The sequence below is a fragment of the Astatotilapia calliptera genome, chromosome 10 (genome assembly GCF_900246225.1).
Source record: "Astatotilapia calliptera chromosome 10, fAstCal1.2, whole genome shotgun sequence".
NCBI lineage: Eukaryota > Metazoa > Chordata > Actinopteri > Cichliformes > Cichlidae > Astatotilapia > Astatotilapia calliptera.
Genome location: NC_039311.1, coordinates 12,669,515 through 12,693,706, shown reverse-complemented (window position 1 = coordinate 12,693,706; position 24,192 = coordinate 12,669,515). Strand labels below are relative to the sequence as shown.

The 24,192-nt window shown below is 41.3% G+C and overlaps 2 protein-coding genes across 2 annotated transcripts; one reads left to right on the top strand and one right to left on the bottom strand.

The window, feature by feature from the left end:
- Positions 1 to 1,051: 1,051 nt before the first annotated feature.
- Positions 1,052 to 12,364, bottom strand: snx19a (sorting nexin 19a). Its single transcript, XM_026181571.1, has 13 exons — positions 12,314 to 12,364; positions 11,531 to 11,667; positions 8,151 to 9,644; positions 7,923 to 8,058; positions 7,735 to 7,835; positions 7,536 to 7,655; positions 7,114 to 7,232; positions 6,856 to 6,952; positions 6,608 to 6,749; positions 6,008 to 6,131; positions 1,921 to 2,105; positions 1,737 to 1,824; positions 1,052 to 1,528 (listed from the first exon to the last, which is right to left on the bottom strand). The coding sequence occupies exons 3-13, from the start codon at positions 9,618 to 9,620 to the stop codon at positions 1,417 to 1,419; spliced, it is 2,694 nt and encodes an 897-aa protein (XP_026037356.1). The 5' UTR covers positions 9,621 to 9,644; positions 11,531 to 11,667; positions 12,314 to 12,364; the 3' UTR covers positions 1,052 to 1,416.
- A 94-nt stretch (positions 12,365 to 12,458) lies between these two features.
- Positions 12,459 to 22,836, top strand: LOC113030283 (beta,beta-carotene 9',10'-oxygenase-like). The gene is made up of 12 exons (XM_026181572.1): positions 12,459 to 12,580; positions 14,020 to 14,203; positions 14,290 to 14,501; positions 14,847 to 14,962; positions 15,060 to 15,162; positions 15,665 to 15,793; positions 15,895 to 16,055; positions 18,064 to 18,231; positions 19,482 to 19,619; positions 20,261 to 20,443; positions 21,285 to 21,395; positions 22,158 to 22,836. Exons 1-12 carry the CDS (start codon positions 12,553 to 12,555, stop codon positions 22,272 to 22,274), a joined length of 1,650 nt encoding a protein of 549 aa, XP_026037357.1. The 5' UTR covers positions 12,459 to 12,552; the 3' UTR covers positions 22,275 to 22,836.
- The last annotated feature ends 1,356 nt before the right edge of the window (positions 22,837 to 24,192 follow it).

The window sequence follows — 24,192 nt, the reverse complement described above, 5'->3', positions numbered from 1 at the left end:
CCACATCAGAATAAATGAATGCATCAAGATAAAAGAGCCCAAGAGCCAAAAAAATGAGTTTAACTGGGTGACATGTTAACCAGACGTCAGTTTGCGTGATGATATAAATATGAAGCCAGGATCAGTCTTTTTTCTCATTAATCTGCGTGATTGATGCCGCTTTGTTGTGCCATTACCCTGTGGACTCCATTGACTACAGGCTTTTATGAATACGTCACATCCTGCACAAGTATAAGACAAGCTGCATCTCCATGAACTGCTTCCACCAACGATGCATCACCTAATCATCTTATCACTCCCCAAAAGACTAAAAATGGGGCAAAAGAGTAGGTATGTTTGGGATAATGTGGGACACTGTCTGAAACGTTAACAGATTTAACTTGAAAAGTAAAGAAATGGAGGAGGAGGACAAATACAGTACATGGTATTTTACTTGGATGCAAACTTTTTGAAGGAAACGGTTTCCAGGGCCTACTCCGTGGATCGGCTTCCTCCGAGGCGTGGACGTCTATCAGCAGAGAATGTCCCTTAGTCTGTAACACAGTCAAATATATTCTCAAGTAATATTCAAGCATGCCATTCAGCGTGTTAGTACGAGCTCGGGAGCAGCTTGGGAGAACAAGAAAACAGAGACTGCTTCAGGTTGTCTTCCCAAATTGACTCAACTTTATTCACAAGTACAACAGTTTATATAGAGGGTAAAATTCATGAGACAGCAGATTTATCAGTTTAAACCAGTACAGACCAAGATAAGGCAGCGTCTTCCTGCCCTTGGGTGAAGAAGCATCCTTTGTGTAGTGTATCAGTTCAGCTACAATTGTGATTATCTCAGCGACATATTTTCAAGGCACAAAACAAAGAGTTCTTACATTAGTGAAATCTGAAACAAACCATTTGGCCTCAACAGGCGTCTCCTAAAAGATTAAGAAACTAATGTAGCTGAGGGAGTGATCTCTGTGGTATTTCAACCTTGTACCAGCCTGTGATTCTCACACATCAATTCTTGGGTCAAAGAGAAAAATAACTAAAACAAAGGGGCCTTATTGAATGACAGAGTTTTCCTGCATAATGTCACTATAAAACAATATCCTGTAAATGCTAACCGTAGTGCTAAAATACCTAACACTTTTTATAAGCTGAAATGGAAGCTCAAGCTTGTTTTATGATAATGGGATAAGTGATAAGTCTATCACACATATGGGAAGTTGAAATGATCATGAAATAATGATAGGAATTATATAAGTACACTGAGCTCGCCACAACTGAATGACAGATATTTGTTTACCTGTGTATTCCATTTATCTATCAGACAAGCTGCTGAGAGTCGTGACTGTCATTCAGACCCGAGTCTGTCTGGTGATCAGTTCTGGGCTTCAGCAGGCAGATTTTTGTAAACTAATGACGATCATTGTTGTCTCAATATGTGTCTTTGGTCAAGCTCTGTAGCAGAGAATGCTGGAAGTTCTCATCACACGACTCGGGGATCAGAAATTCCAGCAGCAGGTCACAGATGCAGTAAAGCAGATGCCTGCAGAAAAACACAGATGTAGGAAAAAGACATCAGGAAAATGACATTCTTAGATTGATGATATAATAGTATAAATATGAAAGGTAAGAGGAGTTTGCAGTTCTATCTGAAACATTAACATTGTGGTTGTACTGTTTAGTGATAATCAGAGACCAGCACTGATACAGTTTCTGTTTCTTGTTAGCTTGCTGTTTGGTTGCTGACTCACTTGTTTATCTGGTGGTCCTGCAAAGACTCCAGCATAGTCTCCAAACTCAGTCTGTACTTCTCATTACCCAGCATGTCAGTGATGAGCTCTGCTCAGACACAAACAGTGAAACATACTGTCAGAAGCTATGAAAATCAGGGCAGCATTTAACAGCAGTAATCTGATTTGAACAGCTGTTATTCACCTGGGAGCAGCTGCATCAGGCAGTCCAAACATTGCTCCTTTGTTTTCTCCTTTTGTGCAGCACTTCGCTCAGGCTGTGGTTGAGCAGGCAGAGTGCCACCGGGCCATACAGCTTCCTGCAGCACTTGTAGGTAAATCACCCAGCAAGGAGCACTGGTAAGGTGGGCGACACCTACATCCAACCATCTGATACAGAAATCAGTTCAATACTTTAGTGAGTGCGTCCATGTTCAGGACATGTGCCAGTGTGTCAAACAGACAGATGGGGAATTAAATGCAAGCTCATGAAAAAGCGTGCTTTAAGCAATTACAGGAGAATGCAAAACATGAACCTTAAGCCAGAAGTGAGGTCCCAGAGGCAGATATCAAGCCAAAAGTTGTGACCAGTATGACCATTTAATGATAGCATAACATTAGGGGTAGGAAAAGCCCATTTCCCACACACCATGTGGTAAAGTGGGTCCAGTAGTTATTTAGTTTAGCAAGTAAAGCACAAAAACCCATAACATTTATGTGTGTGTGCTAAAAAACTCCTGAAAGACAATCGGAGAGAAGATCGTGCACCATTAAAATCCAACTAACCACCACTAACCTGTCCTTGTGCCCTCTAGATCTGGCTGAATGAAGGGAAAATAAATGACTGTAAATATGTCACCTGCTCACAAAATAGACCCCATAGCCAACTGTTGAGGCCTTGCTGTGATTTATTGTAATGAATAAAAATTCAATATTTTTTCCTGGAATGTAAATAACAGAATGACAGTACAAAGACTGCGAACAACCAAAAGGACATCACACAAACTATGGCAGAGAGTAGACAAACACCAGAAAAGTCCTCTAGCAGAGTCACCTGAGGTATAAGTTTTATCAAGTTGAAGTTTCGTGTTCCAGGTAGAGAGAGTGTCAGTCTCCTGATCCCTAACTGGGAGCTGGTTCCACAGGAGAAGAGCCTGATAGTCGAAGGCTCAGCCTCCCATTCTACTTTAAGAAACTCTACCCATACAGTATGATGATCATTCAGGACTTTCTATTCAAAGAGAAGAATTTTGAATTAAGTTGTGGTTTTAACAGGCAGCAAATCAAGAGAAGCTGATATGTTAGCACTCTCACTGTGGCCTTTGAACTGAAGGTTTTTCAGGGAGATTTTACCTGTTTACAGTAACCCACTCTAGAAGTAACAATCTCAAAGTCATTTTTCTGTCTCACTCTCACAGGATGTTTCTAAATTTGACAATATTGCTCAGATGAAGTGAAACAGTCCTAGAGATTTGTTTAATGTGTGAGTTGAGTGACATATCCTGTTCAGAAATGGCTCCAAGATTCGTCACAGTGTTACTCGAGGCCAAGGTAATGCCATCAAGATTAAGTATTTGATTATACTGCTAACATTCTGTCCACATTTGATAACCTGCTTACGATGTGAAATCATCATCAATGTGTGTGGGCAAAACAGAAGCAACTTTGGATTTCTAACTACAAATCCATTCTCTCTTGTTTCTTTTTGTCTTTATCCCACTCTAAAAGTTGGATGTAACAGTGAGACCAAATTCACAACCCAATAGAAACAGATCCAGGTACATTTACTGCAATATTCAAACTGAATACAGGCTGCTGGCCATTGACATGTAGTATCCTTTTGACTTGAAGTCACCTGGAACTGTAGCTGTGCTGTAAACAAATAATGAAGCACAGTTTGACCAGAATAAGAACTAGAATCTTTAACACACTAAGACAATAAAATATTAATGACAAACCAGTGGTAGAAGCATCATAACATCAAGAAAACTGTACAGTTAAAGGATTTTTCTTTTTACATTAAAAAAGAAAAAAAATGTTTGATGATCTGAAATGTTTAAGTGTGACAAACATACAAATAAATAGGAAAACGCTTTTTCACACCATTGTCATATAAAAGACTTACTTCCTTCATTCTGTTCATTGACCCCATTGTGGACCACTAAAATGTTGTATACTATGTAGTATATACCTTATTTACTTTATTTACTAAATTTTGGGTTTGTTTTGTTTTTTTGCACTACATTAGACAACATCAAAATAGCGTTGTCAAAAATGACAATAGCGTTGGCATTTTTGTTATTTGTGTTCTGTAATCTTTATAAAAACCTAGAAAAAAAACCCCTCTTAATCTTTGGTATATGGCGAGGCGCTGTGGACATCCAAGTTTGTGATTGTGTAGATTTTTCAAATCAATACCATGGTTGCATCTACTGAAAATCTCTGTGAAGCTTAAATCTCAGTGACCTTGACTTCAAGGTCAGAGGTAAACTTTTCTGAAAATCGGAGGCGTTTCACATTTATAACACAGGTATGTCTACTAGGAGGCTGAAGGGTAGCACTATATATTTATAAACAATCAAAAACAACAATTTATTTCCAATTTGTATGGAACTTATTTCTGTAAACATGGTGTTTTAGGTTGGATTAAAGGACTGATGTGATGGTAAGGTGTCCGCTGCTCTGCTTTGAATATTGGTAGGCTTTTTTTTTTTTTTTTAATTTTCACAAGAATTGCTACTTCCCCTAGAGTTTTGGCCACACCAGCAATCAGAAGATTCCCTATGAGCAAGCATTTAGCGACAGTGGGAAGGAAAAACTCCCTTTAAAAAGGAAGAAACCTTCGACAGAACCAGCCTCAGGAAGGGACAGTCATCTGCCGCGACTGGTTGGGGTGGGGGGAGTGAAAATTAAAAAAAAAAAAAAAAAAAAAAAGCCAAAGTGATAATTATTGGAGCAGCTTAATTAATATTTCCAGTGTAATTTGCTGTTAATATCCTTTTCCAACCCCAGTTTGTGTTTTTATCACTTTTGTCCAGGGTGGAAGATGCCATGCTGGAGATTGACTCTGTATGGTTTTTCAGTGTTGATACTTGGGAACCTGTTGGAGAGGCCAGGGTTGAAAAAGGGATGCCGGAGAACCTGAGAGGGTGTTATCCGCTGGTGTGCATCCAAGGCCAACATCTCTTTAATTAGGCTGACAAATAAGCGTTGGCCATCTTCTGGTCCTCGTCTAAACAGCATTATTTGTTCGAGGTCATCCAGACGTGTCAGTTTTATGTATCTTGTCTCCAAAGATTCATATCCTGTCTCGTATTTAAATTGTTGAGCGGTCTTAAATGTCCAGCGTTGTTGGTTGTAGTTGTCTTTTGTGAAATAGTCTTCAGTGTACACGCCAGGATCGAGAACATGATCTGGCGGCTGACCCTGAATCTCTATGATGAATTTCAAAACATCATAATATTTTTTTCCAGGGTAGAGTGGCACCCCTGTACCAAGCTCCACAGCCACCAGCTCCAGAGACCACATGTCACTTGCTTCGTTATAAGGAAGGCCAAGCATAACCTCAGGTGCACTATAACCAACTGTCCCCACACGGTCACCAGGCATCACTGCAGACGCAGGACATGCGAGGCCAAAGTCTATAAGTCTGACTTTGACTGGAGACTCATAGCGATTTACAACCATGATGTTTCCAGGTTTGAGGTCAGCGTGCACTATTCCCACAGAACCCAGGTGGGACAGAGCATTTGTGAGTTGACCTAAAATTGGCCTGACTTCGCTTATGGGGAGACGCCGATTATTCGGGTCCTGTATGTAGTCCCACAGGCATTGGTCTAGGAGTTCAAATTTCAGGCAAACACGCTCTCCGTCGTGGAAAAAGCCGTTCCATTGAACAATGTTGGCGGCATCTGGATCCAACCTTCTCAGCTGCTCCAGGATGAAAATTTCCAGTTTTGCCTGTTGCAGAATATCAGGGTTGTTCTTGTTCACCTTAATAGCCACAGCTCGGTTGGTTTTGGTATCACGGCATTTGGCTACAATACCAAAGCCCCCTTCTCCAAGGAAAGCCTCTACCTTGTAGTGGTTTCCCAAAATGCTCCCTTTAACTATTCCAAGCTCATTTGAGCGGAAGGATGGGTTAGCAATGACTTATGGCATAAGTCATTGTTGATTTTGTCTTCACTCCTGATTTACTTACAGTGCAAGTAAATTGTTCCTGATTTACTTACAGTGTAAGTAAATCAGGAACAACAGTTCACAAACAGCTGCAGATGCGGAGGAACTCTTACCTCTCGATGAAAGTCCCGAAGAGCAGTCTGATGGCCTTCTGGATGTTCTCAGTGCACAGCCAACTCCACTGATCCTTCATCAGCAAACACAAGATGTTCAAAGCGACATCTGCCACAGCTGTGTCTGCAGCACGCACACGCACACGCGCGCACACACACGCACACACACACACACACACACACAAACCCCCATTAATTATACATTAATTATACATTTATTTCAGCACAAGGATGGGAATCTTCACAAATGAATTAAAAAAATATTTGACTACTTGTAAAGGCAGAACACACCATTAGTGGTAGTGGGCAAAAACATGGAGTTACCTTTGTGTTGTTAATAAACAATCAACCAAAAAATTTTTAATGAGAAATATCTATTAATAGATGCTGAGGTCAAGATTTTCCACTGCAAGTAAAAAAAAACATTCTTACTAAATGTGGATTCAAAAAGTCTCCAAAATGTGTTTGTGCCCTATTGCTGCAAATCGTCTACTGCTCAGCTAAAGCCACCACAGACATTGGGTTTTGCTGCACCCATGTGGTAAAACTGTGTCAGTGCATCTTGCCAATGTGGATAAATCTACTTCAGACAAACTCAACCTGTGCCGTGAGTTTTCCCTGAAGTCTTCTTCACATCTTGCTCACACCTCTGCTTGTTCTCTTTCCCATTCAGTCCACATAACAGTGTTTCCTGCTCACCAACAAAATTCTCGAGGTGGGACAGTGACATGCCATTGAGGACCTAGAAAATCAGAATAAGCAAATGATTTCTGAAGAAAATGTCAACGCTCTCCCACATTAGTCTGAAACATGTTTGTGTTGATAGTTCATGAGGAATAATAACTTACAGTGCTGCCTTCACTGAAGCAGTATGTCACTTTAGGATGTAGATCAGGAATGTTGGGTATATTGAAGGCTGGGGAGATTTTGCTTGGGAAAAGCCTCCTGAAGCACAGAACACAAAACAGGAATCCCCGTGTTACAAAAATAAGTGAATTAAATCCAACATGAAAGAAGCTGAGAATTAACTCACCGAATTGATAATAAGGAAGCAAAGTAGATTTGAATGTGTGTGAAGACTGGTATCAGGCAGATAGAGCTCTTACCTGTATTTTCTGTTGTCCATTGTTCTTCCATCAGGATCTCCATCAATGTCCTCTGTTGGGCTGAGGGGTTCTGGATGTGGGAAAGCTGTCTTCAAAGTGTCCAAAGCATTTTCCATCATCTTTCAATCAATCAAACATATGTGAGATAATTAAATTCAAGTTGTAGAAAAAAGAAAGAAAAAGCATCCAGTTTTTGTCTCATTCTGAACATGATTAGCTTCTTGAGTATTTATTCTTCTCTATTTTGTGCGTTCTTGAGTATTACAATGTGGAATTTCTTTACACATTTTCACAAAAGGTCCAACTCCATGCTCAAGAACAAGGCATAAAACTTCTTACTTAACTCTCGCAGGGGAGTAATGGAGTAAATTTCACAAAATGCAACTACTTATTGGTTTAATTTTCTGTTAGCTTGTTCCTACCTTATCAATTCTTGACTTGGCAAAAGGTTTTCTTCCAAAATATGTACAGACACCTGAATTGAGAGCTAGGAACTCCTGCATGTCTTCGTTGTTGGCTATCTCAGGAATGCTGCTTAATTGCTAGAAAACAATAAAAATTATACCACAAGAACAAACGTCAGAACCCTGCAAATGCAAAAGTTATAATCCCAATGCTTACTTTTAGGAAGGCATCCAGCTGGCTTTTACGCACTTCAACCTTCTCACCGTCTGGACTGCTGAATGAGAGATCAGGGAAAATCCTCTTTGGGCCCTTGACATCTGAAATGCAATAAATAAATAAACGTGGCATCTCTTCTTGGACTACTAGGGTTTGGTGATGTCTTAAAGCAGAGGACGATGTCTTACTCTTGATTAATTTCTTCATTTCAGGCTTCTCCTCTAATCGTGTCTGCAAGTTGAGGAACTCGCTGTATCTGCGATTGACAGCGTGACAGGCCGCATGCTGTGGAGTGGCGCTGCCATCACTGGTCGCTGTCTGAAACTGTTAAACAGAAAGAGGGGTGCAGTATGCAATCATCAATAATCCAATTTCATAAGACAGCTTCATTGTACCAGGCTGTGACATGACTGTACCTTTACAGTGTAAAGAATATAGGGATGTATGCCGGTGCCACGCTGGTCTTTTGCGGTGACGGTGCCACCAATTCTGACATTCTGGATGTTCACAGGTGCCACTGCATTGCTGGGGGAATCCAAGTTATAAGAGGGTAAACAAAGCTTTCTTCTAGGGCAACCTGGAGATTTCTCTTCAGCTATGCCTGCTGGCCACTGGGAGTCCACCGGCACCACCACCTTCTGTCCTAGATTTCTCAGTGGACCGAAGCATCCATAGGCTTCAACATCTTTAGAAGTGAGCATGCTGCAGAAGTTGTTTGAAGGACCACACTCGCAAAAGCCTCCTTTCAGATCATCATCCGAGTCAGACTGAGTTAGCGAGTCCAGTGAAATTATTTTGGACTCTGACGAGTTGGAGTGATGGGCAGATGTAAGCGGACAGCAGTTCACTTTGTATGATGTGAGCAGACCTGGGCGGCAGCTTTGAAATTTCCCAGCTGATGCCAAGCTAACCATGCTGCTCAGTGAGGACTCAGTCTGCTCCGTCGTGCTCCGGCTCTCATTCAGGTCATCAAGGTCAGAGGCGCTTTTGCTGGCGAGACCAGCTTGATCGGAAGAAGACAGTGACATGCAGGTGGCCCAGGACTCCTGGTCGATCTGACATTTGTATAGGGGATCTACTGGGAGGTCATCCACGTTGATTTCCTGGTGTGGTTCTCTGCATCTGGTAAGTATGTCTACAATGGTCTGGTTGAGCCAGTCAGGATCGGATATCCTGGTTATGAGCGGTAGCAGCACGTTGCAGGTAATAAGTTCTGTAACCATGTAACCTCCTGTCCTGGTTTCCATCTGTGGGTATGGAACCAGCACGTGTAGTACAAGGTGAACTAGAGCTCTGGAGTAGCTGAGCTCAGCAGCTTTGCTGCTCACAGCTGGATGAGGGGTGTCTACTTCACTGTAGAGCTGCCAGAGGCTCATGCTTCCCTTTTGTGTTGACTGTATCTGTCTTACTGTCATGTAGTTCTGCAGGTGACCCCCGTACACCTCCAGCAACCGCTGAACCATGACCTTTCTGTCCACTCGCCGGGCACGCTCCTTCAATTCCATCACTGACTCCAGCATCGAATTACGCACCGCACGCTCAAACTCGCCCTCCACCTCGGGCAGCAGAGTGCGATACCACGAGGACACAAAGTCACGCACTGCTTTGTGGACAGCGCTGTGGATCTCATGGTTCAATCTCCACTCGTGCTCAGGTGAATACTGAGGTGGGTTAATGTTGCCAAGAGGCAAGAAGTGCTCCAGGTGGAGAACGCTGTTGGCATCCAGCAGAGCCCGTGACCCAAGCCAACCTCCGAGAACTACCAGTAGACTGGTGAAGACGCAAAGGAGCCAAACATTAACAAGAAGGTGGAAGAGGACGAGCCACACCAGCAGAACTCCGACCCCCAACAGCTTCCCCTGCCCAAGAAAATCCAATAAAGACATTATGATCGGCAGTGGGGATTTGTCCTGTTGAAAAAAAAAATGCATATACTGTTAAATAACAAGCAATAAGAACATTATAGTAATGACTAAATTTCAGTATACCGGTAACTGTTTAATGCAGGGGCGGGGGAACTCCAGGCGTTAAGGGCCGAAGTCCTGCAGGTTTTAGATGTGTCCTCGATCCAACACAGCTGATTTAAATGGCTAAATTACTTCCTCAACATGTCTTTAAATTCTCCAGAGGGTTGCCAATGAACTAATCGTGGGCGATCGTGGCTCAAGAGTTGGCAGTTCGCCTTGTAATCGGAAGGTTGCCGGTTCGAGCCCCGGCTTGGACAGTCTTGGTCGTTGTGTCCTTGGGCAAGACACTTCACCCGTTGCCTACTGGTGGTGGTCAGAGGGCCCAGTGGCGCTAATGTTTGGCAGCCTCGCCTCTGTCAGTGCGCCCCAGGGTGGCTGTGGCTACAATGTAGCTGCCATCACCAGTGTGTGAATGTGTGCGTGAATGGGTGGATGACTGGATATGTAAAGCGCTTTGGGGTCCTTAGGGACTAGTAAAGCGCTATATAAATACAGGCCATTTACCATTTAATCATTTGATTCAGGTGTGTTGACCCAGGGTGAGATCTAAAACCTGCAGGACACCAGCATTTAAGGCCTGGAGTTCCCCATCCCTGGTTTAATGGCTTCAATTCTCACATGATAAAGCCAGCCAGCTACAACTCTCACTCAGATCTATGTTTACACAGTGTTTGTGTCTATGATGGGGCTTTTGCATATCCCTTTATAGGCCTTCCATTAACAAATATATGCATTATAATGTAATCTATTTCCCTCAAGTTTTATTTTACAAATTTCCTTTTTTCATTTGAGACTTTTTTTGTAAATTAAAATCCAAAAAGAGAAAAAAGAAAAGAACTAGGAAGCCTCCACAGAGATAAGCATCTAAATCCTCATAATTAAAACGGTAAAACCGGAATATGCAGGGAATTAGAACAATAATTTAGCATTTTTTTAAGGTGATGTTTTTCTTTGTGTTTTTATAGAAAATTAATAAAACACCACACCTGATATGACATAGGCAGAAGTTGTGTTGCGTTTACTGTAAATGGCCCACAGAATTTGGAGGACGTGTGATTTAATTCAACTGACCATTATACATGTTAAAATTTAGATGGCTTGCAGTGCTGTACTGGATTCAAAACACTGACCCAACAAAATTACAGTTCCAGCAAAATCCCTTCTACTGAGAGACTGTTTTATATTTACTGCCTTCATGAGAATAATAAAAAATGATCAGATAACGTCCGAAGTCATTTGGAAGCAAAAGGTCCATATGACAGCTATAAACCTATTATGTTGTTTGTATGGAGTATAATGTTCTACTCCATTAACTGCCCCGTGACAATGTAATTACGCTTGAATGCACCATCTGTTACAGTATCATGTCAGAGGACTTTCTTCCATGTCAACAGTAAATTGATATAAACTTTAATGGACAGCGAGTAAGACAAAAAAAAAAAATTAAATGAATGAGAGGTAAAACTTGAGGGGGTAGGGACAAATAAGTAAATACTTCAGCCTACTCCTTTTCAAACAAATAATGGAATGATATTTTGTAATGATTGTGAAGGCACATGTTTGAAATGTTTGAAATAAAAATGAACTGAACTGAACTGAACTGAACTGAGTATTGCCTGTTGTTGAACTTTTTTCTGCTTTCTATATTTCGCATAACAGTCAAACCTCGAGAGAAATCCAGAGCGTGTTTACAAAAGTACTGTGGGCTAGCAGCAGCTGAGGTCAGAGCAGAGGTCAGTGAAGCTCACCTATTATATGCAGCTAGCCCGTAGCCTACTGACAGTGGATTTCTATTAGTTTAGGCTATGAAGCAGAAAAACACACATTACCTGAAAGGTTAAAGGACTCTCTTTGGACAAATGCAGGTCGTGTTGAATGTCTTCCTGCTCCGGTCTTAATCCTCCAACAAAGATTATCTGGATAGACGCACAGAGCCCATATGGACAGCTCTCTGGCTGCTGGTTGTCTACTTGAGACAGTTAAAGAGCAATACAGTCATCTATGTGCAGCTGAAAACAAATGCTAGCGATAAGTATGCAGATTTTAGAGAATAAAACTATGTGACCATAAATAAATGAACAGACACAAAACAAGCATACAAATGATACACATTTAAGCGCTAGTAGCTGAATTAGCATAAGTTAAATTCCTTTACTCCATTTTTAAAGTTCTGCACACTTAAATATTTTAAATTTATTATCTCTACATTTCTTCTTGATTTAATTGCGTACTTCTGTGTTTTCACCAGTGTTTTCTGCAGAGTAATGAGAGTGATCTGTTTTACAAGTTGACCAAAAACTATATATATAATGTTATAGATACACATAAATGTAGGAATAAAGTGATCGGCAACCCATAACTGTAAAGTAAAGTTTTGGAGTCCTGATTCATAAAGTTACGTTGAAACCAAGCACACCATTGTTTTTCTTGTGACATTACCAATAAGTTTGATGTGTCACATGGCCCCTAAGCAAAGATGTTAGACATACAACATAGAAACCTGGAAAATCACCTGTTAGCACACCACGTGGTTTAAAGCAGGTGTAGCTTATGATTGTATAGGCCTGTATGTAGCTGCTGTTGTAAATGTTTATTCTTTTTTTTCTGCCTACCTTATTTCATAACCTCTGTTTTGTTAGCACCGTGTGTGACTGCAAGCCCAGGCAGGCACAAGTGACTCTCTCCCTCTCTCTTTCACTCTCCCTCTCTCTTTCACTCTCTCTCTCTCTTATAGCTTACATAACGCAGTTTATCGCTGCAGGCGGCTGTCGCAGCTCCACGCACACTAGTGGGTTTCTGTGGTCTAGCAGGACACGGATATAGAAATCAGGAACTGCATCCACCAGCTGTCATGTCATCTGTGAAGCTCGAGCGTGCAGGTAAGCTTCCTCCTTGTTGTGAATACTGTACAGTAATACAGTTCAGATTGCACAGAACGATGCGCTGCTGGTTTCATAACTTACAGGAAGCTGCACGTTTTACAAGCCACGAGCATTTGAAGCGCACTTGATGAAATCGCATTTATCATATTTGCATCTCTATAAATCAGCTGGACTGTTGAGCGCGGTGATGGGCGGTTGTGACTGTATGTAGAGTAATATCAGTACAGAGTGTTCTTTCAGCCTCACGTTGGCATGTGTGGATTTAATTTCACAGGCCGGTGGATATGAAAAACTCGGCAGGCATTGCACTACCAGAAAACAGAGTAGAACTGAGGCTGTAATCGGAGACTTGGATATCTGCTGCTTAGCTGTTTACAGCACAACCGCCACGTTTATGGGGATTTTGTAACAGCCCGTCTGCTGTAGGCCAAATATAATTAGCCATAACTTATAGCAGAAAATTTCCCTCCACATCAAACTAATCGTTTCAACACCGATTTATTCAAGGTTTTTCTTTAATTTGTCACCCAGTAGTACAGCACTGGGTGTATTTGGATAAACAAGCTTAAAGCGACATGTTTGTCATTGTCTCAAACTCCAGAAATGAAACTTTTGTACATTGTAATTTCTCTGAGTGGATCTCCAGAATATACTGTTGTTTAAACAATCATGTGCTTTTGCTTTTGTAAAAATGAAGCCCTTCCCTGTCAGTAGTGGCAGGGGTGGATGGTAACAGTACAGCTGACTGTTGTGAATAATTTAAGTCATGCGTCTTTAACACTGGAGTCAGAGAAGCAGTTGGTGACTTTTTCACTGAGGATCTGAAGCGGTGGTTAAACGGGGTTCTCCCTAAAGATCTCAGCAGGGCACTGAGCTGTTTATTGTAGCTTTTCTGAAACAAAGGACCACCCTAAACTAGAACAGCAGATTTCAATGTCACTGTTATTTTATACTTTATATTTTATGTTTTAGTAGCTGTGACACTTAAATGAACGACCTTTTAAAGACAAGTAAATGCACACTTGAAAAAGTAATGGCAGGTTTTAAATGTTTCTTAATCAAGGTGAAAGTTGGGGAGTTGTTTATTTTATTTTTATTTTTTTATATCCCCGAGATGCTGACAGAAGGACAAACAGTGTTACGTAAAACTTACCAAGCCAAATGTGTTTAAACTCTGCTCAGAAGCAAAGCTTGGGCAACTAAAGAGCTCTAATGTGGCACAGACCCTGAGTGCTTGTTTTCATTCCTTATTTTTTCTTAATTTATTGAGCTGCATGCAGAACTGCCAGTAAAGTAAAGTTTATACTTGGGTTGCCAGAAATGTTGTTTACAGCAGTTACTAAGTAAAAGGGAAATATTGTCCAACTGTAAGAAGTGTAAAGCAAAAGTTGCACTAAAGAAAGGTAATTTCTGTCCATTCTTTCATTTGGGTTCAGATCAGGCAAAAAATGCCCACAATGGCAAGGTACTGAAGGGGCTGGAGACAATTGCTGCCCTGGTCCGCTCTGTTGAAGAGACCCCTGAGCCAGTAGCTACCAAATTAGAGGGAACCATTCCCTCCTGGATCAATGGCAAACTCCTCCGCAATGGCCCTGGGAAGTTTGAGTTTGGAGAAACACAGTGAGTTATAAAGACCTGCTGCAAAGCACAAAATGAACATTTCTATAACAATGGAGTCGAGCCTTAACATCTGTGTTTCATGACAGCTACAACCATTGGTTTGATGGGATGGCCATGCTGCACCAGTTCAAGATTGAGAGAGGTGAGGTGACGTACATGAGTCGGTTCCTGCAGAGCGATACCTTCAAAAAGAACAGCGAGCGGGACCGGATCATAATGTCTGAGTTTGGCACGCTTGCCATGCCCGACCCCTGTAAAAACTTCTTCCAGCGATTCCTTTCTCGCTTTGAGAAGTTTGGTGAGTAAATAAGACAGTGGGATGAAGTATATGTGCATAATGGATCAAAAAGCAGGTTTTCTGCTGCAGTTAATTTAAAAAAGCAGAAGAGCCACGACAGCTAGAGATAAAATCAAGTTTATAACTTTGCTTTGCTAAATCCTCCTGGGATGGAGCTTCTTAAGTGTTCTGTATATACCCAAGTTTACAGTGGGGAACCAGGGGGAGCATAAAATGTTTTACATTCCCACTGGACCCTCCAGTATAACTACAAACTGTAAATCGTATAGCAGACCAATTTCTTTAAAAGGAGAAAAGCTTTCAGTCCTAAAAAAACATGCCATCCTTTATTTGTCTTTGCTACAGAACCCACAGACAATGCAAGTGTGAGCTTTGTGAAATACAAAGGGGACTACTATGTCAGCACAGAGACAAACTTCATGCACAGAGTGAACCCAGAGACCCTAGAAACTTTAGAGAAGGTAATGTCATTTGTTATGTGCAGTAAACGCATTTCTTTGTCATTGTGTAGTCTGGTATAAACATAGTATACATCCTTATCATTCTGTTGTTTTGCAGGTGGACTGGAGTAAGTTCATTGCAGTAAATGGAGCCACTGCTCACCCCCACTATGATCCAGATGGTACCACCTACAACATGGGCAACTCCTATGGAAGAAGAGGTTTGTTCCTTGAGTCAAGTATCCACACTAAAGTCTGCACAGTTACATGGCTTTTTAAAATTTATTTATTTATTTTTATTTTTTATCTTGATTTAGAAAAAAAGAAATGAACTGTATTTTGTTGGAAGAAAGGAGGTGCAGCAGTTAGCAGTGTCAAATCACAGCAAGTGTCTGGATTCAAATCCACTTTCTGTGGAAAGTGCGTCATCTCTGCCTCTCCAGGCATTCCAGCTTCCTCCCAGAGTCCACAGACATGCACATTAGATTAACTGGGTTGGGTTAATTAGGTTGATTCTAAATTGGCCATAGACATCACTAGTTGTCTGTCTCTGTTATCCTTGCAACAGACTGGCAAACGGTACAGGGCGTACCCTGCCTCTCACACATGACAGTTGGGATAGGCTCCAGCTCCCCCTTCCTCAGCAACTCTGAATTAGATAAGCTGAAGAGGATGGATGGAAAATGGATGGAACAATTTTTTGTAAAACACTTCTCCTTCCAGGAGTCCTCTACAATATCATCAGAGTACCTCCTGAGAAGACGGAAAGCGAAGACACTCTGCAAGGAGCCAAAATCCTCTGTTCTATTGTGCCTGCAAACAAGTCCCATCCCTCCTACTACCACAGCTTTGGTAAGGCAGCACACCAGGGTACCACTCATTATGCTTGTTTTTTTTTTCCATTTGCTACCCTCATCTGCAAAGCTTGGTAATCTTTTTCTTCCTGCTTCCAGCCATGTCTGAGAACTACGTGGTGTTCATCGAGCAGCCAGTCAAGATGGACCTGCTGAAGATAGTCACATGTAAATTAAGAGGGAAGGCTCTGAGTGATGGAATCTACTGGGATCCCAAACAGGAGACAGTCTTCCACCTCGTGAACAAGCACACAGGCGAGGTGAGATGCGATCAGTAGCGGTTTTAGATACAGGCGACACGGGCGGTTGCCCGGGGCGGCATCATGGTGGGGGGCGGCATCACGGGCATCGGCAAAAAAAAAAAAAGAAAATGCTCGTACTCATGCTGCCCCGACGTCAGCAAGCGCATATTGGAAATGGCATAGGCACCGATCGGTTTTCTATCGCCCATTTGCTGGGAGTAAGGGCGCCCTCCGTTTGCAAGGTGCACCTGCTGCTTGCGGCGCAGGGAGGAGAGGGCGGGGCGGCGGGGGATTCTCTGACCGGCTGGAGCAGCATCTAATAACCAACTCGCAAAATAAAACAAAATAAAAACAAACCAACAAAGACGAAAACACCAGACATTATGATACAGACTTATAATTTGCACCGATGTTTTTTTGAAATTCTATACACGAAAAGTGAGGCGAGAGCCCTCGGTGCGCCTGCTCGCTGCTGAAGTCAAAGTAAACTTTATTGTCATCTCCGCATACAGTCCAGAGACGAGACGACGAGGCTCCAGTTACAGCAGTGCAAGTAAACAAACAATATATATAAGAAGAGTAAGAAAATAAACATACCCTTTAGGACCAGGGATAAAGGGATCAATAACAATTTAAAATTTACAGTTTGATGATTTAAAGTCTCACACACAACCCATTGAAAGGGGAGGGGGGCCAAATAGAGCACATTTCATTCATAATGTTGTAAATCCAAGTCCATTATGTATTCTTGATTTGAATCCTGGGTTGTCTCAGAAATCTCAGAAATGCACCCTAGACAAAGTGAATCTGTGAACTAAGGTGTAGGTGTGTTAGATCATGTTGTGGTGATCCTTGGGTTGAGGGATAGGTGTTCATACTGGAGTGCAAAATTAAAACCACTGGAAGATGGAAAAGAAAAGTTCAAAGCCATCAGGTCCTCAGTTTAGAAAAAAGAGAAAAGAAGAGGAGGAGAAACGAGCAAAAGATACAGGTAAGCAGATGTGTCATTGGATAATGGCAGGTCATCCTGAAACAATCAGAATCAGAATACTTTATTATGTGGGTGATCGTGGCTCAAGAGTTTGGAGTTCGCCTTGTAATCGGTTGCTGGTTCGAGCCCTGGCTTGGACAGTCTTGGTCGTTGTGTCCTTGGGCAAGACACTTCACCTGTTGTCTACTGGTGGTGGTCAGACCACCACCAGTAGGTGGGCCTCTGTCAGTGCGCCCCAGGGCAGCTGTGGCTACAATGTAGCTTGCCATCACCAGTGCATGAATGGGTTGATGCCTGAATGTGCAAAGCGCTTTGGGGTCCTTAGGGACTAGTAAAGCGCTATACAAATACAGGCCATTTATTAATCCCTAATCCCCGTTACAGTTGCTCCAAGAAGAAATGGTAAAAGTAGGAACAGTAACAGACTAAAACAATACCTTATGTTACAGAGGGAGTGTTCGCCCAGGGCACCAAACAGGCTAGGACCGCCACTGGATGCGACTGTTAATATATTTTTTTAACTGCACTTCAATATTATATTTATATACAATAACAACTGATGTTCCTGTTGATTGATTATGCAAGAACTAGCAAGCCTGCATGTAATGTAAATGTAAAAAGAGGCAAAGACAGAATCCGTTTAAATTGGGTGTGGATTTGAAACATTGGTTGAATTCCACTCCAGGCCATTAGGGGGCCACCTAGGCTGAAAATGTTCATCTCTGCTTAGCGCCACAAATTTGCAATGACATTGCAGTAGGAAAACTCCCTAGAGTGGCCCCATTTAAAGGGCTACACAGAGAAAACTAGGTGATTCAGAATGTAATGTAACAGATGTAATAAGCATGTTGTGTGTACATATTAAGCTTTTATTACTCCATGTTGATTTTATTTTAAAGTTTTTAACATAATTTGTCTTCTGAATAAGTGATGGTGATGTTGAGGAGTACTGTCCTTAAAGGAGAGTGTCCTTGTAGTTTACAGCGAAATGAAGTACTTGACAGAAATTCTGTAACTGTATACGCTGTACCGCAGGTCAGCTCAGTGAAGTACCACACCAAAGCCTTCTCCACCTTCCATCAAATCAACGCCTTTGAGGAGGATGGATTCTTGATGCTCGATATGTGTTGCTCCGACGACGGCCAAGCCATCAACAACTACCTCATCCAGAACTTGCGTAAATCAGGAGACGCGCTGGATGAGGTCAGTATAATTGCATGAACACATTGTTACAAAATAAATGTAGTAAGAAAAACAGATTTTTTTTTTTTTTTCACTGTACTTAAGTTTTGGCATAATAAATATTTATAACCGGGGAAGACAATATTGGCTTTAAGATAAGATAAGATAACCTTTATTAGTCCCACACGTGGGAAATTTGTTTTGTCACAGCAGGAAGTGGACAGTGCAAAAGTTATGAGGCAAAAATTAGAATACAATAAGAATAAATACAGTACACAACTGTACAGAATAGAATAAAATAAAATACTATATACAGTAGAATAAAATAAAATAAATATACAATAAGATAAAAATAGAATACAAATACAAATACTATATACAACTGAGTAAAAATACAACGATGACAGAAAGGATTATTGCACTTGGTATTATTGCATATGTATGGATGTGTGTGCTTGATCAGTTAAAGTCTTTATTATGGAGTCTGACAGCAGTGGGGAGGAAAGACCTGCGAAATCTCTCCGTCCCACACCGTGGGTGCCGCAGTCTCCCACTGAAGGAGCTGCTCAGTGCTGTCACAGTCTGCTGCATAGGGTGGGAGATGTTGTCCAATAGGGATGACAGCTTAGCCGCCGTTCTCCTGTCACTCACCACCTCCACTGGGTCCAGAGGGCATCCTAGAACAGAGCTGGCCCTTCGGATCACCCTGTTCAGTCTCTTCCTGTCCCCAGCAGAGATGCTGCCGCCCCAGCAGACCACACCATAAAAGATAGCAGAAGCCACCACAGAGTCATAGAAGGTCTTCAGGAGTGGGCCCTCCACCCCAAACGACCTGAGTCTCCGCAGCAGGTACAGCCTGCTCTGCCCTTTCCTGTAGAGGGCGTCTGAGTTATGAGTCCAGTCCAGTCTGTTGTTCAGATGAACACCAAGGTACCTGTAGCTGTCCACAGCCTCAATGTCCATACCTTGGATGTTCAGTGGTTGCAGTGGAGAATGCTTGTGCCTGCGGAAGTCTACCACCAGCTCCTTGGTTTTACTGGCGTTGATCTGGAGGTAGTTCAGCTGGCACCAGTCCACAAAGTCTTGGGTCAGACCTCTGTACTCCTTGTCGTCCCCATCAGTGATGAGGCCGACTATTGCAGAGTCATCGGCTTTGCTAATTTACTAAATAATTTAGTGAGAAAGCTATTCAGTGTTAGCTTTATGGATTTCAGTCTGTTCAGATTTGAATTAACCAAATATCTAAAATGTGCAAATATTGTCCCTCTCAGGTGTACAACACCTTGTGCAGGGTTTTCCCTCGGCGTTTTGTTCTGCCACTGCATGTGACCAATGAAACCCCAAAAGACCAGAACCTGAACACTCGACCCTGCAGCAATGCATCGTGTGTCAAAATCGGTGACGACAAGGTGAGTTGACTTCTTGCTCATGCCTTCATTTACAGTTCACCTGTAGCACACATGCTGGAGGCAGTAACCAGAAATGAGTTGTCTTGACAACTCATACAGTGTTGTACAAGTCAACAAGCAGGCAGTGAAAATATTAAGCTTCTTATTTTGAAATTAATCTAAGTGGCAGAAGTAAAGCGTTCCCTTGAGTAGAAATGTTAACGCCACACTACGGTATGAACAGATGCAGAAAATTAAGTTAACAAAATGAGTACTAGGTTTTTGGGAGGGGGTTGAAACGCATAAAAAAGGCTTTTCATAAAATTAGAAAAGCCTGCTTAAAAGTAACCGCTACATTTGTAAAACTACTGATTAGTGAATTTGGGATATTTAGACTGATGGGTAACATCAGCACAAAATCTATTCTGTTATCTTAAGAGATGTTTCTGTAGTGATTTTTATCATTTTTGCAGTTTGTGTAGTTTTTGACCTGTGTGTATGGAAGTTTACATAATTTCTAGTATGTTAGAACAAATGTATGGCAATCAGAGTTCACATAACTAGGTTGCAGAAACATGAGTCCAGTTAAAGGTGAAGCTCATGGTCACAGAGCTCGCACGCTCGACTGACCTTAGGTGGTAGTTCATCCTCTTTTTCAATAGGTGTTCTGCCAGCACGAGGATCTCCACGGAGAAGACCTCCATGAGTACGGTGGCCTGGAGTTCCCGCAGATCAACTACGCCAGATGTAACACACATCCGTACCGTTATTTCTACGGCTGTGGCTTCAGACATCTGGTGGGAGACTCTCTGCTCAAGATGGACCTGAAGGACAAGACATTCAAGGTGTGTATGATACTGTGCAAAGGGCTCCACCTCATTTAAACATGAGAGACGATGAGAGAGCGTTAGTGAATTTGATCACATTCACTGCTGTTATACTGTGTAAATTATTAGTTAACATAATTTAAATGGTATATTGGTTTATTGCTAGCCCTTAGTTTAGTGTTAGCCCTGCGACAGACTGGCGACCTGTCCAGGGTATACCCCGCCTCTCGCCCTATGACAGCTGGGATAGGCTCCAGCGCCCCCCGCGACCCTGAAAAGGATAAGCGGAAGCGAATGGATGGATGGATGGTTTATTGCAGCTTCTTTCTGGTTAATATCAACTGTCTTCCTACACTGCTGCAGACAGTTGTCTATACATTCAACTACATCTGGGCTGTCACAGTAAAAGCTCATGATCTTTCAGAGTTAAAGTTTTATGTATTGTTACTTAGTAAAAAATATTTAAAACTAGGCAAAACGATGCCTCAGATGAACTACACGTGAAATATTAAACCATTACTCTTGTTAAACGTAACTTGGCCAAAAATGTAGAAGTAACATTGGGAAAAATTAACTACATCCTGACTGCTTCCATAGCAACTGTGATTATCAGTGTGAGCAATTTGCTGCTCTGGGAGCATTCAGGTGTGTGTGTGTGTGTGTGTGTGTGTGTGTGTGTGTGTGTGTGTGTGTGTGTGTGTGTGTGTGTGTGTGTGTGTGTGTGTGTGTGCGCTCGCGCGCCAGACTGGAACTGAGCCAGTAGTTGAAGAAGCAAAATTAAGATGGCGAACAAGAGCAACTTTAAAATGTGGAGTTAAATTGAAAAAACACTGACACTTGTGAAAATGATCATCCACAGGTCTGGTACCAGAAGGGTTTCTACCCCTCAGAGCCTGTGTTTGTGCCGTCACCTGATGCTGTGGAGGAAGATGATGGTGTCATCCTCTCGGTGGTTCTCACCCCGTCACAGGTAAGAGTCTCGGCTGCACAGACGTAGCAAATACATCTACCTAATGTGCTGAACCTTGTTGTGTCTCATGACGTTATCAGAGGTTTATGGTTTCCTGAATTTGAGGTACCAGCATGTCTGCAAGTCCGCCTAAGCTTGATTCCTTTCCGCTTCAAATTCTTTAATCAGCTGGACACGATCTATCATAAATATTCATGTGGGTGACGAGCAGAGTCATAAATATTCATTGCTGAATTTACGCGAGTGAATTTTTGGAATTTAAAAACAGAACTTTCTAAAGCCTTCAAGATTAATGGCAGAAAGTGCACTTGCTGGCTACATTAATGGTGCCAGTAAAAGATTTTCTGAGTAACGTAAGATTTTTTTTTCTTTCCCAAAAATGGTGTTCTACTACATCCCAGTGTCCGTCTTCCTGACAGCACATTGGGCAGCCTGAATCAAAACTGAGCATTATGCTATTGTGTCCATCTCCCCTATAGCAAATGTCAATTGTTCATTTGCCCGTCTGTTTATTTTAAAATCCTAATCAGTTTTAATTACCCCTGAAACACTGGATGAGGACCCTTTTATTATTCTTTTGTACACACAATGCGTTCTGGTCCTTGAATTTAAGCAAAGCTGCTATTCTAAAGACATGCACACCTCTCAAGCATACCTCCACCTGGTGTACTGAACCTAAGTGAAGTCTTTCACTATGTGGTGGTGTGTAGAGAAGTGTGATTTGTTTTGTGTGTGTTAACGCCATCAATCGTTTCTCTCCAGGATAAAGGGACCTTCCTCCTGATTTTGGATGCCAAGACTTTTGAAGAGCTAGGAAGAGCCTATGTGCCTATTAACATGGCTTATGGCTTCCACGGTACCTTCAGTGCCTCTGCATAAACTTCTTGTTTTTTAGACTCCCCATGATTCATGGGCCATGAATACAACGCATCAATAAGCATTAGCCAGTTATATATCAGATGGTACTGAGTTGCTGCTGCTTTTTATGCTTAACATATATACTGTCTACAGATATTCACTACAGGTGAGGATCACCAGACATTATGTTATCACCATATTTCACTGACAATACAAGCAGTGTGCTGAGTATTACAATAACCGGATTTATCATATCCAGTAAGATTATGTTATCTCTCTTTAGTAGTTTGCTGCAAATAGACGTTGGAGGTTGCTGTCCCATTTTTACTCTAATGACTGAGCTGTTAGCTTGTTCTGAATTAGGAGGTAGGTAGCTTTGTCAAGTGAAGTGTGATCAGTGTTGGATGGATTTTCGACTGGTAGGACTTGTAGGGTACAGTTGAAAGTAAATCTGTGGTCACCCAAGTGCCAAAATGTTTTTTTTAAAAGAAATTTATTCCAAAAATTTTTACAAATCTGACTTTTGTACTGTTTTTTTTTAAATATAATTTTTTAATTAAAGTTTCAACATTAACACTTTTCAGAGGTGAAGTGTCTGGATTCTTTTCACACACTGAATCAGTCAAAACACATGGTTGAGAATAATGTACATAAGTACGATTCCTCACATCAAATATTCTTTTACAGTCTTTTACTGGCAAGTGATACATTTAAGGCCCCAGGTTTTATAAAGTCAACATGTGTTGCTAATTATAACAATTTGTATAGCAATCAAATTTGCATCCTTGACATTAATATAGATATTAATCGTTAATTTGTTATTACCTTTGTTCAGATTACTTGTTTCACAGTATACATTAAGCCCATAAATAGACTAAGTGGCACACAAATCACTTAAACTAAACAGACCCTATTTTACATAACAATGGGGTCTTTTTAATTGAGAATTGAAAATTGTATTAAAACTAAGTGGCATTTCTTTACCATACAGTTTTTAATTCTGTTAACTTCTGCTCCACTGTAGGGAAAAACATAACTCTTAATCCACAATTTGACAGCTTTTAATTTCCAAATTACTCTTTTGTGTTACAATAAAACATGCTACATGTTTAAACATTTAAAAGACACATCGAGGTCTCCAGCTCCTCAAAAGTAAGGATTGTCTTTAAATAAATGAATAAAACACAATTCCATTAGTGATGGTATAAACCTAAAATTTTTTTTTTACAAGGGCTCAACTAGAAGGCTAAAAAAAAAAAATTGGTGCTAATAAAATAATTTTGTCACAGTTAAATAACACATTTCTGCATTAAGTGCCAACTCTGATTATGTAAATCTTATGTAAGCACATGTATTTTACATGTAAGTGATAACTGTGTGTGCCATTTGTACTTCCTCCATTATTCTAATGCATAATACACATTTATAGTGGTCTAAATTTGAAACGCATGCTTTATTAAAGTCTGGGTGCGCTTCACCCAGATTTCAGAAGTATACAGAATATCATTCACAGACGTATTTCTGTAGTAAATGTAATAGGCTAGGAAATGGTTTTACTGTGTAGAGAATTTATTAGAGGTCCTCTCTAAACTATGACTCAATAGAGGCTATTTTTCAAAAACCGATTAAACTCTCTGCACTTACACTAGAAGATGAATTTGAAAACCCATGAATGAAAAAGCTCTACACAGTTGTAACTGAGGTGTGGCTTTTTGGAGGGTTTTTTTGGTTTCTTTGCTGTTTATAAGAGATCCACACATCATCCACTAGAGGTCAGCATGTGATGACATTTACCTTCCTTCAGTCACGTTCTGGATCTGCAGAGTTGGAACAACGACTCAGTACCTGACCAGGATTTATTTAAATTAATTTATAAATTAAGAAAAAAGTTGTATACCACTTTGTGTCGTGTGTGTTTTGTAACCATGTTCGCTTTCTG